At 42.4% G+C, this 14508-nt stretch overlaps 1 protein-coding gene and 1 long non-coding RNA gene across 2 annotated transcripts; both read right to left on the reverse strand.

Moving 5' to 3' along the window:
- Nucleotides 1-6100: 6100 nt before the first annotated feature.
- On the reverse strand, nt 6101-9438 carry LOC120974867 (uncharacterized). The gene is made up of 2 exons (XR_005770276.3): nt 6705-9438; nt 6101-6509 (listed from the first exon to the last, which is right to left on the reverse strand). It is a non-coding gene; the product is annotated as an uncharacterized lncRNA (long non-coding RNA).
- A 2227-nt stretch (nt 9439-11665) lies between these two features.
- Nucleotides 11666-12354, reverse strand: LOC141027975 (uncharacterized). Its single transcript, XM_073505694.1, has 2 exons — nt 12197-12354; nt 11666-12095 (listed from the first exon to the last, which is right to left on the reverse strand). Exons 1-2 carry the CDS (start codon nt 12352-12354, stop codon nt 11666-11668), a joined length of 588 nt encoding a protein of 195 aa, XP_073361795.1.
- Nucleotides 12355-14508: the final 2154 nt, after the last annotated feature.

The following is a 14508-nucleotide window of genomic DNA, read 5'->3' on the forward strand; positions in this document are numbered from 1 at the left end:
TCAACCAAACCCCGCCCGCGATCTGAGTCGTGCTTTCTGATTGTCCAGAACCCAAACCCCACGGATCGTACGTCTACACCGTTGGATGCAGTTCCGGTTGTAATTTTATTTTTATGCACAAAATGCACGTTAAACTCAAAAAATGTCTTAAATATAGTTAACGATACCTGAAATGCGCCAGAAAATCAAACCCGTGGTATAATGGTGATTACGTACCGTGGAAATTTTTATGAGGCCAAACGATGAAGTCACCGGCCACTGGAGTTTGAATTGACATGTCTTCTTTTGGAAACGGTGATCCTTCATGTGAGATGCTCCGGTTTGGAAGGAGCGATCATCAAAACTTCTGCCAAATTTTACCAATTTTTTTCCACGAGCACACATCGATTTTGATGATGTCCGGACTCCATCTAAATTTCGTGTGATTAAAATACCAACTAGGCCTACGCCAGTGGCCGCACCTCGCGGACGAAATGTTTGAAACTTCTCCCCACTTCTCGAACAAACGGATGAAAACTCGCTAAGCGACGCACAAATGATTTGTACACCTTTGCTAGGCTGATCGTAATGGGAGTATCATTGGTAGTATCATGCATGCCAACTATGCAATTTTGATGAGCTGTCATTGAATTAAATGAAGAATGAAAGGGTTAAGTATCATATCATGATACCGTATCATAATAAATGCTATGCTACTATGTGTCATGCATGACAATAAATAAAATACTACATGATACTAACTTATGATACTATGCGCGCATTACACAGGTAGTATCATATACTAGCTAGTATCATATGCATGATACTAGTATATGACACTCCCCATTAAGCTGCTTCCAATGCATTGGTGACATGAGGTGCTAAGCATATTAAATACTTTAGCAACTAAAGACCCCAATGCATAGGTGCTTAACTTGTTGGTGCTATGTGTCCTTTATTTAATGATTTTGCAACTAAAGGTCTTCATGCATTGGCATTGTTTCTTCCTGGGGTCACCACACTCGTCTCTTTCCTCTTAATTACCTTGCCACATCAGATTTTTTGCCTACATGACGTCCTTAGCACCTGTACAAGGTGGAGCATTAGGAGGGGCCTTACAACCAGCCTTATCATATACTAGTATCATGCATATGATACTATAGTATATGATACTACCTCTATAATGCGCGCATAGTATCATAAGTTAGTATCTTAGGTTGCCTTATTAATTGCCATGCATACACAAAGTATGTAGTACACCATTTAATATGATACGGTATCATGATATGATACCACACCCTCCCTTTCCTCATTTAACTGTGTGCCACTACATCATCCAAAAAGTCTAGTTGGCATGCATGATACCGCTTATGATACTCCCATTACGACCAGCCTTAGGGTGGCCATGGTGGGGGTATCATAGCCGGTATCATGCACTCGGGAATAGCAAATATGATGATGTGGCAAAGAAGTAACATATGTAGATACCGTAACATAATAAATATGCTATACTACTTTGTGTCATGCATGGCCATAAATACGGTCATCTACGATACTACTCTATGATATTATGCACTATGAAGGTACCTACGTAGTATTATACACTAGTATCATATGCATGATACTATAATTATATATGATACTCCCCACTATAAGGCTGGTCATAGTGGTGGTATCATAGCCGATATCATGCACTGGGAGAATAGCAAGTATGCTGATGTGGCAAAGAATTAAATAAGATAGAGAGGGTTAGAGTAACATATATGTAGATACCGTATCATGTTAAATGCGATGCTAATTTGTGTCATGCATGGCAATAAATATGATCATCTAGGATACTACTCTATTACATTATGCACTATTAAAGGTAGTATCATACACTATATATATATATATAGGGAAAATCCATCCTACCACCCAGTGGTAGTTACCTCACATATCTCATATACTACCATGTGGTACTATATATATATATTATTTTATTATTTTAAATATGTCCATAAACTATATCTAAGATATTTCAAAGCAAGTTAAATGAAAAAATTGCATATGAGTCCATAGTTTTTGTTATATTTGTGAAATACGTATATATTTGTACGTAAAAAAAGAGCATACTCAAAACATGATACATACTACCTAAAAATTAGTACATATACTACCTAATCAACTATATATACTAGATACTACACGTACATACTCTCGGTTTTGACAGATACTACATACAACATAGAAAACACAAGTGGTGGTAACTACCACTGCTTGTATATACATACATACATACATACATACATACATACATAAACATTATTCTGATCACAACATGAACTTCCTGAGTTACATGCGTGAACTTCCCTCTGTAGGAACCCGACCTTCGGGCTATCTTCGCAACCGTGTCTCCCCGCGTGAATTATTCTAATTGGTCATGTTCTATAAGATGTAAGTGTAATATAGAAACGGTTTTTAGCAACTAAATGCCCTTTTTAAATAGGAATCTTACTCGTTGACGGATTTTGCTCTCGGGTTGTGATGAAATTGCGTTTTTTGCAATTTTACTGCCTGAGTAGTTCGACCTGAACTTCCCCCTGTGCTAGGTGGAACTTCCGCCAACATTGCCCAAATGGGGCTTGCGATATACCGTTGGAAAGCTATGGACACCAGTATCATGACCCAAGTTAAATTTTTGGTAAAATGTAAGCGGTTTAAGAGCAGTTTTGAAAACCGTTTTTTCTTCACACAAAAAAACCTGAATCGTATTTTCGATCGCATTTCTAAACTGTTTACCGGAATGAGGCAAATAATATGGCGTTTGAAAGCTGCTACAAAACCGCTCCTGCCACATGTTGAAAGCTTTCTCTAATTCCCTATGGTTAAAGAGTAATTTGGAAAATCGTAAAATTTTGCAAACCGAACAGCCGAGTTCGTATTTTCGATGTCATTTCTAAACCGCTAATCCAATTGAGGCAAATAATATGGTGTTGGAAAGCTTACGAAAATGCGCTACTTTCTCATGTTGAAAGTTTTTTCTAATTTTGAACGGTTTAAAAGTAATTTAGAAAACGGTACAAGTTCCACCGAGTTCGCATTTTCAAGTTAAATTTTTAACCGTACATCCGAATGCAGCAAATGATATGGCGTTGGAAAGCTTGGGAAAATGTGAAACTTTTTGTTATATATTGTTTCTCCCAATTCCTTACTCTTTTAAGTCAATTTCGAAAATGTCTAAAAACGTATTTTCACCGTAATTTCTACAAACTTTATAGGAATGGGGCAAATAATATACCATTGAAAAGCTACAGAAAATGTGAAACTTTATCATGTTGATGGTTTTCTTTGATTCCTAGCCGTATTTAAGTAATTTCGAAAACGGTGGGATAATTCGTTCCACCTTTATCACGAAACAGATTTCTTCAAAAATGCACCGCGTGAATAACTTGAACTTCTCGGCGTGTGTACTTGAACTTCACTTTGTTTTTCACGGGCTTTTTTTGCTCGCAGCTCTCCATCCACTCCCCCGAAGACTCACCGAAATTGAGCAAGTGATGTACCGATGTAAAGCTGTTGTAAACACGCAAATTTCCCGTGTTGACCATTTTTTCATACTCGCGACAGTTTTAAAAGTTTTTCATCTCAAATTCATTCAGTGTAGTAGTTGAACTTCCTGCTCTCTTCACGTTGAACTTCTGTGACGTATTTTCGTTTGTAATTTCCCCATACATTCGTCAATGTCACACAAATGATATTCCTTTTGTACAAACCTCTCTCACAATAAATTTTTTAACTTTCTCCGACGGAGGACTTGAACTTATAACAATAAAACTTTTAGCCTTTGCTTTTTTATTATTTTTTAATAAAAATGCACATCGTGTAGTACGTGAACTTCTGGCAGTTATCAATCTGAACTTCTTTCGGTTACGTGAATATATCTGAGTTTTTTTATGAATTTTTAATCCGATTTTCTTAATCCTTTTTTATGAATTTTGAAGAGCTCTATTTTTTAAATTTGAACTTCTTGTTATTTTATTTTTGAAATTCTTGTTTTCATTCTTTAATAACGAGGGAAATCTGAGTTTTCTATAATCATCGAACTTCTCCATCTTTTTAATATGGACTTCCTGGTTTTATTTCTTAATCCTTTTTTATAAAATTTTGAAGCGCTCTATTTTTAAAAGTTGAACTTCTTGTTTTTATTTTTGAACTTCTTGTTTCCATTCTTTAATGACGAGGGAAATCTGAGTTTTCTATAATCATCAAACTTCTCCATCTTTTTAATATGGACTTCCTGGTTTATTTCTTAATCTTTTTTATGAAATTTTGAAGCACTCTATTTTTAAAAGTTGAACTTCTTATTATTTTATTTTTGAACTTCTTGTTTTCATTATTTAATAACGAGGAAAAAACTGAGTTTTTTATAATCATCGAACTTCCCGTTGTTTTCACTTTGAACTTCTACCATGTATTTTTGTTCATAATTTCTCACCCATTCATCGGAGTTGCACAAATGATATATCGTGCCGATTACCTGTCTCACAAAAAGTTTTTGAACTTCCCCGTGCTGAGCACCTAAATATCAAATGCTCTGCTTTTAAAAGTTGAACTTATTTGGTTTTATTATTTAGTAAAGAGAAAAAACTGAGTTTTAAATATGCATTGAACTACTCTGTTTTTTAAAATTGAACTTCATGGTTTTAATCTTTAGTATTAGGGAAAATCTAAGATTTTTATAAACATCAAACAACTTCATTTTTTTTACTTAGAACTTTTTGCTGTTATTCATTTTTATAGGGGAAAAGTCCTTGTTATGTAATAAACATCGAATCGCTTGGGTATTTATTTGAACTTCTACATTTTTTTAGAAATGTGAAAAATACAGTCAACATCAAGCACCGACACGAACCATAAAAAACATCATTTAATCACTGTAAAATGAGCAGGCATCAAAAAAGACTGATTGCGGCTAAACGAAAGGAACATTTTTGTCAGCCACAAGTGTTTTTGTGCGCCCCTGCATATACATGGACTTCAATTTTCTGACAACATGAACTTTGTTGTTGTCGTTGTGTATGAACGTCTCCTGTAACACAAACAACTTGTGTGCAATGCCGGTGATGGGGGGAGAAAGTGAGCTCAGGGGAGGGTCACCGGTAGGGGATATTGCATCGAATAGGCGGTCTGGGCAGGCACGGGAGGGAAGAAGGCCGCGGCGGCAGAGGAGGAAGGTCACGATGGCAGAGGAGGAAGGAAGAAAGCTGTTGTCGGAGAAGGTCAGATCCGGCCGTCGCTGCAGTCCATGCACGACAGCGAGTGTGCTGGTGGTCGCCGTCGGTATCCTTCGATCTCGGTTGTGTGCGGTCATCAAGACCCACAGGGTGAAGCAGTGGAAGAAGGTGGAAGTGGCCAGCGCCATCGCCGAAGCAGGTGGAGGGAGGCGGCAGGAGGCGCGTCGGGGCCGGAAGGGTGGCGGTGCGTCAGCCGGGGGAGGGAGGTGGGGGCGACGGCGCGTCAGCCAGGGGAGGGAGATGTGGGCGGCGGCGCGTTTGCCGGGGGAGGAGGTGTGACCGCGTGGCGGTTGCCGGCGACGCTGGCTGCAACGACGCTTGCTGGCTGGGAAGAAGGACTGTATTTGTTACTGCGGCGCTTCCAAAATGTACACCACGCTTTACAGTAGAGCACGGAAAAAGTGGTTTAAAAAAACACATCAAACTAATCTTTTTTTTAATTTGAACTTCTTTGTTTTATCTTTTTAGAAAATCTGATTGATATTCTATAAACATGAAATTGCTCCACGTTTTTAATTTGTACTTCTTGATTTGATATTTATGAACTTCTTACAATTTTCAGTGCAATAAGATTTTCTATATTTTTACTATGCGAACTTCTAGTGTATCCCAAGAAATTACATGTTTTTTGTTTTCTTCTAAAAGAATCGTCTAAGAACTTTTTGTTTAGCTTGTTGCATGTGAACTCCCGGAGGCTTCAACAACAAATTAATCAATATGGCTAAACGCGCACTAGTCGTAGTCATAAAGATGACTTTTTTTTTATTTGTGAATTTACATGTTTTTCTCGTACATGAATTTCTCACACACGAAATTTTTTTGTTACATATTTTTGAACTCTTACCTTTCTTATTTTTGAACCTCCTCCTTTTTATACACAAAACATGAATTTTTTTAACCCATTTCCATGAAGACACACACAAAGAACACACACACACACATAACCATCGCATCCACAAACGCCACCACAACATCTCCATTGTTCTTTTGACGCCCGGTGCTGATTTGAATCCCGTACTGTAGTTGTACTTCTTCATCCAGGAGATATAAGGAGCAAGCATGGAATGATTTAGTGGGATGAACCTAGGAGACGCCTACAACTATAGACCTTCTCGAACACTTTCTATTGACCTTCAGGAACAATTTCTATTGACCTTTAGCCATTTTTTTTCATTCCAACAAGTGAGCAAACTGGACAACAACATATAATGCTCCTTTTTTTAGAGCTGAACTGAAGAATCTGGCGAAGCCGGCCTGCAACAATGGCCAATTTTTTTAGAGGATAAACGCAAACAAATGTGTATAAAACCAGAGCAATCTAATGTCAATATTTTTTTTATATGTTCAATAAAACCAGAGCAATCCAATGTCATAAACATCCATAGTCCAAAGAACAAAATGACCACAGTATATATATACAAAGAAATATTTTTTCTACCACACACGCACCTTTGTTCTCATACATCTCCCAAAAAAATCAGAGCCATCACCATCGAAAGCTAGTCATGCAATAGGAAAAAGATGAGCACTTCTTGCAAAAGCGAATGACTAAAAGTTGGTAAACAACTAGGACTATTTAAGTGAAGCGCTTGTAGTATTAACCCGTAGCTCCTTCATGTTGACCAATTCCACCAGAAAACGCCATGTATGGATTTGAACACTAGAAACCACTATACTAATCTCTCCTTGCGTTGACTACAATTGACTCGGCTTGCGTCGGGTTGTTGTGCCAGCGTCGACAGCTCACCACCTTGGATCCTTGCCGTTGGCAGTCTGGTGGCCGATGCAGCCAAACACCGCCAGACAATGCCAAGAGTTCGGTTAGTTTTCTGAACTTTTCTCAACAGAACAAGCCAAGAGCAGGCCAGGCGACCTACGACCGCTCGCTGCTGTCACAGCGGGGTATGAACTACAGATCTTCTGGAAGTTATCTAATCCTGTACTGTAGATTCAAGCATTTTAAACTCAAAAGATGCCTACAATTCTCAGTTTGTGCCTAACCTAGGAGTCGAGGAGAGCACCACACAGGACTAGATAGAGGAGTGCAAGTGAAGCAACCTTTTTCTTCAGAAAATTAACAAACTGAACTTCAATAAGAACAGAGTTGTGTTGATAGAGATGCACCTGCTGCTACCTGTAGCAACAAGAGATAGAGGGGAAATCAGCAAGGGCGTGCGACTGAAGCGGTGAACTTCTGAGAGTTCCGTGGTTGAACGGCCGGAGGTGGCGGTTACGAATGGTTTGAGCGCCGCGGCGGTGGGTCCCCACAGGGAGGAGGCTCCGTGAGGGGGGCAGCGGGGTTGCTCATCTTCAGTCGGGGATCCCGGCGGCGGCCGGCGGGATCAGAGCTTGCGGCGGCGGCGAGGATCCACGGCCGGCGATGGCGCCGGGATCCACGGACGGCGATGGCGCCGGATGTCGGAACCGTCCTGGGGAACGATGGCTACTCGTTGAGACGACGAGGAGTGGCCAGGGCGGCGTCACGCGATGGGGCGGGAGGAGAAGAGGGTGGCCGCGGTAGTGGCGCCATGGGAGGGCCGGCGGCGGGCGCTGGACACGGGCAAGGAGTGGAAGGAGTAGAAGCCAGGCGTGCGGCGGCGGAGGTCGCCGACGATGGGATCCAGGGTGGTTGGGGATCGGGGAAGGTGGGAGGACGAGCAGGACGTGGTCGTGGGGTGTCGTGGGTGGGCTCTTTTTTTTCTATGTGTGTTCGGGAACATCCGTCGAAGCCTGTATAGGGCCGATCGTGATCCAAATAGTTATTCTATATTATCAAAATAACTATTATCAGAATAACTATTCTGATAATATTATCAGAATAACTATTCTGATAACACTTCCGCACTGCATGCTCAACAGAAGCGCACTACATCTTCTTTACATCGCGCACTGCGATGCTACACGGAAGAACTGCTTCATTTTCTGGCGGTCCGCCCGCGTATTCTGTGTGGAATCGGGTGTTGCGGGATGATTTAATTTGTTTATGGATGTCAGTTGACCTTTATTCTTTGTAATTTACAGAAAAAACGACTAAAATCTTGGTAAATCGAGGGATTGGCGGGCGAGTTTTTCTCTGTTCGTTCGTGTTCGTGTCGGAATCGACTCTTTGGCGCTCGGATGTTGTTTGTTAGTCGGAATTGTTTGATATCGTTCGTTTAATCGCACCTTTTACTCTAGAAATTGTGTAATTTTTAGGAGTTAGTTTTCAGTTCCCGCGAATTTGGTTGTGTGGGCGGGTGAGCTTCGTCCGCTCCTCTGTTCTTGTTGATTTTCTGGATTTTGCGCCTCGATGTGTTTTTGAATCTTGTAATTACTTCGCTGTTGGTTTTAATTCATTGTATTGCGGGTATAATTCTCATTCTTTGATTTGAAATTTTTAAATAAAAGCTGATGCTGTTCGTCCAGTTTGCCGTGTGTTCGGTGTAGTTTTTTGCGGGGTATTTTTCGATGGTTTAGTTGTTGGACATTTGTTAGGCGAGTTATGTAAGTGCGATTGAATTGGCACCTCTGTTAGTCTACGACATATCTGTATTTCTACTGCTTTAATTTTATTGTTGTTGTTCTGGCATACACTGTAGTGCACTGCATTTTCGTTAGCAGTGTATTTCGTTTTAGCTGTATTACAGTGGTCATGGCAGCTTATGAGATTTCTCTTTTCTTAAACTGCATTCTATGTTTTAGAAGACTGCATAATATGTACTTTCGTACTGCATTAGCACTATGGTTTATCTTCTATTGTGCTATTAGAATAGATGGTCCATTATATGCTCTTGTTAGCTGAATAGTTATTATGACAATTTTTTTGAACTGAATACTATGAGAATTCTTTTGAACATCATATGTTAACTGCAAAGTTTCGACCATTCGCATTGCATTGTTACTGTTCAAATGACTGATTTTTTTATATTTAGGACCAACTATGTGTTTGAGAGAACTGCATTACTGCCAGCAGGAACTTGTCTAAGAATGGGTGATAAAATGATGCAGATGAGATTGCATACATTAAATAGGCACCGTTCAAAGTGTTTGGTGGACATAATTTTAAAAGCGTACAGCATTAGCAAACATTAGAAATATGCCACCGATGGCTTGCTTCATATTTAGACTGCCTACAGTGCAAATATTGTGAACTTCAGGGAGTCTTCTTCTTTGTAGAAAAACAACATGGCCACTTCTCAGACCTCAAAGCCATTCTGGGAGACAAATTCTTTCCAACCAGTAGTTATGTTGATGCATTCCTCAGAGTCGATGTGGTAGTCAGCTTGCATGTCTCCATACCCATTCTTGTGTACTGTCTCCAAAGTAACCTTCCCTGAACTCGGAGCAGGAAATTTTACTGTGGATGGCAGTTTCTACATTTTGGAAAGGATGGAAAAAGAATGTTTATAAGTAAATAACAATTTATGAACATATATATACCCATTCTTTATACTTAGGATGATCTGTTTTATGTTGAGTTAAATATGTACATATATATGACTACTATTTTTTATAAAGTAGTTGCAATGTATGAACAAACTTATATACGGAATTGACCTCTAGTTTTACTAGGATATATATTATACTGTAACATGTTTGTACTGCAAGGTCATTTACAGTGTACTTCGCTGGCATGTTAAGAGAACTGTAATACTGATCTACTGACCCTCTTTTTTGTTCGTGTGTTGTGGTACTGAAGAAAAATAGGTGGAAGCATCTAGTCTTAATAGCTAACAAATCTGAACAACAATACAAATTATGTTTTGTATTTTGTTGACACTACTGAACAAATTGATTGAACTATATATTCAGATGTGGATTTGCAGGTAGATTATGTCCAAAATTGTGAGGGGAAAAACATACCTAACTTTCCTGTAGATCTGCGGTTGTGAGGCGATGAAGAAATGGCGGCTGAAACCCCCTGTTGGGTATCATCAGGCACCCGAGCATGTTGCGCCACTCGGTGTTGGTGAGCTCTAGACCTTCTGCATACACGCATGTGTCCGCTACCGGCGCCATCCTTGCCAAACACCCGCACTTACAGTCCATGGCGGGTTCAGTGGAATTCTATAGAAGAGCTGGGGATGGGATGAACCCTAGATCTACGATTTGAAGAAAAAGAGGAACGAGGGAGGCGTTGTGTTAGTCTGGAGCATGAATGGATACGTTTTTATGCAACCAATTGACCAACGGAAGTAATAAATGTTTGTGGTTGGTGTTAGGTGGCGGATTGGTTCTGATTCAGTGTGCGTGAATGCATTTGAGTAGTAAGAGGACTGCATACTTGAAAATAGCGAACTGCATTGTCATATCAAGACGAACCGCGGAACGCGTGGTTGGGCCTGCGTTCGTGAATGGTACGTGGGATTATTTTAAAAAAATCAGTGGCCTCTCTTTTTGTGTGTTGGACCTGTGTTCGGGGAGTGAAGACGCATTGGGCCCAAGTCGGCCTGTGAGCACGGCTGGTTCCCGGTGCGTTATGTGCGGCCTAATGTTTAGTCCCACCTCGCCCGCGGAAGGCGCGCCCGGCCTGTTTATAAGCGCTGGCGAGGCAGTCGTATCGAACTCCTCTGGTTACTTATTTGGGCGCTTATACACGGCGCTCGCTACTCTATGCTCTCAGACCTGTGGGCCCATGTGCGCCCGGCCCCACACATTGTGGCTCAGAACGACTCGCCTGCTGTGGGCGCAGACCTACTACGAGACTGGCTGGGGCCGGCTACACCTGGGTGGTCAATTTTTTCTATTGTTTTTTTTCAATGTAGGGGCGTGCACTGCTTTGTAAACCATCTGTGCACTGCACTGATCAGTTTTCTGTACTGCATGTGCATGCAGTCCGTACTACATGCACAGTTCTCATTTTTGTTTTCATGTTTTTGCTCTTATGTAATCTTTTTTCCAATGTAGGGGAGTGCACTGCTTAGTAAACATACTTGTACTGCATTGATTATGTTCCTGTACTGCACGTTCATATATTTCCGCACTACATATACAGATCGCATTTTTCTTTTTGTGTTTTCTCTTATCTATTCGTTTTTCCAAATTTAGGGGCGTGCACTGCTTTGTTGGGTATGTGTAAACTTCATTTGACAGAGTCTGTACTGCATTGGTACACAACTTGCACTGCATGCGTCCTTTTTGCAGACTGCTCAAATCTAATGATACATGAGCAAACAATAGAAAACAAATTATCACAGGCATTCTGTACGACAAGTTCATCATGAGCAAACTAATTTCAACAGAAAGCAATCTAACATAATCAAAGTTCACATGATTACAAACGATTCTGCATGGCAAGCAAACTAAGTTCAACAAAAGCAAATGATCACAAGCAAACTAACGATACATAAGCAAACAACATAAAGCAAATTTGATGATAATTCTAAAACGACGCTGGCATTGGTTGCTCTTTGGCCGCACCATCTTCTTCTTCACCAGTCAGCGTCTCCCCATCCCCAGCTGCTCCTGGCGCGCTTCTTGGGGGGCTCCTCCTTCTCCAGCTTTGCACGGCGAAGCCCGTCCTGGGTGAGGGTGATGCGGTTCCATATCTCGTACGCTGCGTAGGCGTCCTTTGCCGCGTACTCGATGTGCCTCATGGACAGAGGCAGGGTGGCCCAGCGCTTGTGCTCTTCGTCGGTGATCTTCTTCATGTTGTTGTAGTAGTCGTCGATGAGCATGCCGGTGACGTCTCCAAGGGAGTCCAACTCCTTGGTTGCCTCAGGCACCCTCCACTCCTTCTGGATGTCGACGAAGTTGGCGACCTCCAGATTGACGCGCTCTAGCCTTTTTTTGTCGCCGTCGATGGAGAAGCCTGCAAAGGTGTACCTGGGGTCGGCGAGGAAGTTTTCAAAGACGGTGCACCTTTCAGTGGCGCTCAGTTGGAAGAGCAGCACCGGGTGTTTCTTACCGATGGAGAGTTGGCAGAGGGGGGCTTCTGCGTCGCTTCAGGCTCGTTGTTGTACTCGAGATCAATGCCGATGATCTTGTGGCGCTGGAGGCTGAGGTGGCGCTCGTACTGCGCGAGGGTGATCGCCACCTGCTTCTTGTCGTTGGTGTGGATGACGTGCAACTTGGTGTTGCCGTGGGCCTCCACGTCCCTGTACTCGTTGGCGAACGCCATGGTCGGTAGTAGGGGCTTGGTGTTTTGCGTGGAGATGGATGTGATGGAGCGATTTGGTGGCAGCGCAAGGGATACTTGTGTTGTTGTGGATGAGAAGGCCTATGGCAAGGGTTTGAATTTAAGGGGAGGGCGCGGGGTGGGATGGCCGCATCGGCTGAACTGCACGATCTCGCTGACGATGCGGTTTGTGCAGATCGTGGGTTGGTGTTGCGTCTGTGATCATGGGCTTGTGGCGATGGAACCGCTCCGATTGGGTGGTTGTATGCGAACGTGGTGTTTTTTAACGTGGTTTTTTTATCAGTAGATTTTTTTAACCACCACTTCCTGTGCGAACGGGCATTTTGTGACGTTTATATGTATCCTGCGTGACAACAAAATTGCATTGGTTAGAGTTCCGCACTGCATCGTGTGCAACGGAGAACTGCATGTTGTCTACAGGTGCTTACTTCACAGTATTTTTTGTGTGTCCTTGCTGGAGCCCCTGAATAAAGTACAATGTATTCCGCAATTTTACGAGTTTTTTGCTGTGTTCTATACCGTGTATTTATTCATGTAGGTAATCCAGAACTGGATTTGCTAAACCGTACTACTTCGTGTAGCTAAATGCACTGCATCTTTCTAGTGCTGCATACTGCATCAATTTTTTTGCATGTACTTACTACAGTCCCTGTACGGGGGGGTAAGGGGGGGTTGGGGGCCCCATTTTTTGAAGTTATTGTTTTTTCTTAGTGGGCCTTGTTGGACCTGTGTTCGTGGAGTGAAGACGCATTGGGCCCAAGTCGGCCTGTGAGCACGGCTGGTTCCCGGTGCGTTGTGTGCGTCCTAATGTTTAGTCCCACCTCGCCCGCGGAAGGCGCGCCCGACCTGTTTATAAGCACTCGCGAGGCGGCCGTGTTGAACTCCTCTTGTTACTTATTTGGGCGCTTATACCCGATGCTCGATACTCTATGCTCTCTGACCTGTGGGCCCATGTGCGCCCGGCCCCATGCATTGTGGATCAGAACGGCTCGCCTACGGTGGGCGTAGACCTACTACGAGACTGGCTGGGGCCGGATGCACCTGTGGTGGTCCATTTTTTTCTTTGTATTTTCTATCTTAAGTATTTTTTTCAATGTAGGGGCGTGCACTGCTTAGCTAATCATCAGTGCACTGCATTGATCAGTGTTCTGGACTGCATGTGCACGCATTCCGTACTACACATGTTTTGCGCTACATTTTTGTGCACTGCATTGGTAGGGGTGTGCACTGCTTTGTTGCCTCTATGCACTGCATTCGTCATGGTCCTGTGCTTCAGGTGTACACATTTTTCACTGCGTGCATGCTTCTTTGTGCTAAAGTTGTGACTGGTTATGCCAATGCTGCGGACTGCATGGCTTACAGATAAGGACTACATCAGGTGCACTAATTCTGCTTTTGTGCACTGCGCGAAAGTGCTTTTCTTTGTGCTTCATTTTGAGCATGTACTGCACTTCATGCACACATATAGTGAACTTCCTGGTAAGACTTTGAAGAACTGCACACATAAAATGGTCTGTGGATTATAATTTTTCAGAGAATTATTATTTAATGATCTGCGGTTAGTTCGTGGGAATTTGTGCAGTCAAAGTCTTTGTAGAACTTCCTGGTAAGACTTTTTTGTTTTGGTAACATAAACCTTTATTGATTGTCCTTCATTCTTGGTAACGTAATTTTCATTAACTCCTCTTTAATTTTCAGTTTTGACCTTTTTGCATTCCTCTCCTATAAATGTAGGCCAACTTCTACCCTTCCTTTGCAGTTCATTTCTCCTCTAGCCGCAACTCCTCTCCTTTCTCTAGCCTCTCTTTATTTTTTACCTTTTCTAGGTTTTTGTTGCGATGGCTCTAGGCCCCTGCGCGAATCTCTCCTGCTGCGGGCATGGTTGTGGTGTGCCGACGCACTGCGATTGCTCAGTTTGCTCGCAGGCCCGTCGTGCTCGTCGTGGGGGGAAGGTATTGTGCCGAGCTGGGCGAGCTGAGCAGCTTGCATATGGCACAGTATTCCCAGAAGGATTGGATATGGGCCACATCAACGTTTCTGCGTTCTATTCCGCCCTGCTTCGCCGTGGCCTTGGCCGCACAAGTCCTTTTGTCCATCAGCTTACGCCAACAGATGTTGAGACTTACTACAAGATGG

The sequence above is a fragment of the Aegilops tauschii genome, chromosome 1 (assembly GCF_002575655.3).
Source record: "Aegilops tauschii subsp. strangulata cultivar AL8/78 chromosome 1, Aet v6.0, whole genome shotgun sequence".
NCBI classification, from domain to species: Eukaryota; Viridiplantae; Streptophyta; class Magnoliopsida; order Poales; family Poaceae; genus Aegilops; species Aegilops tauschii.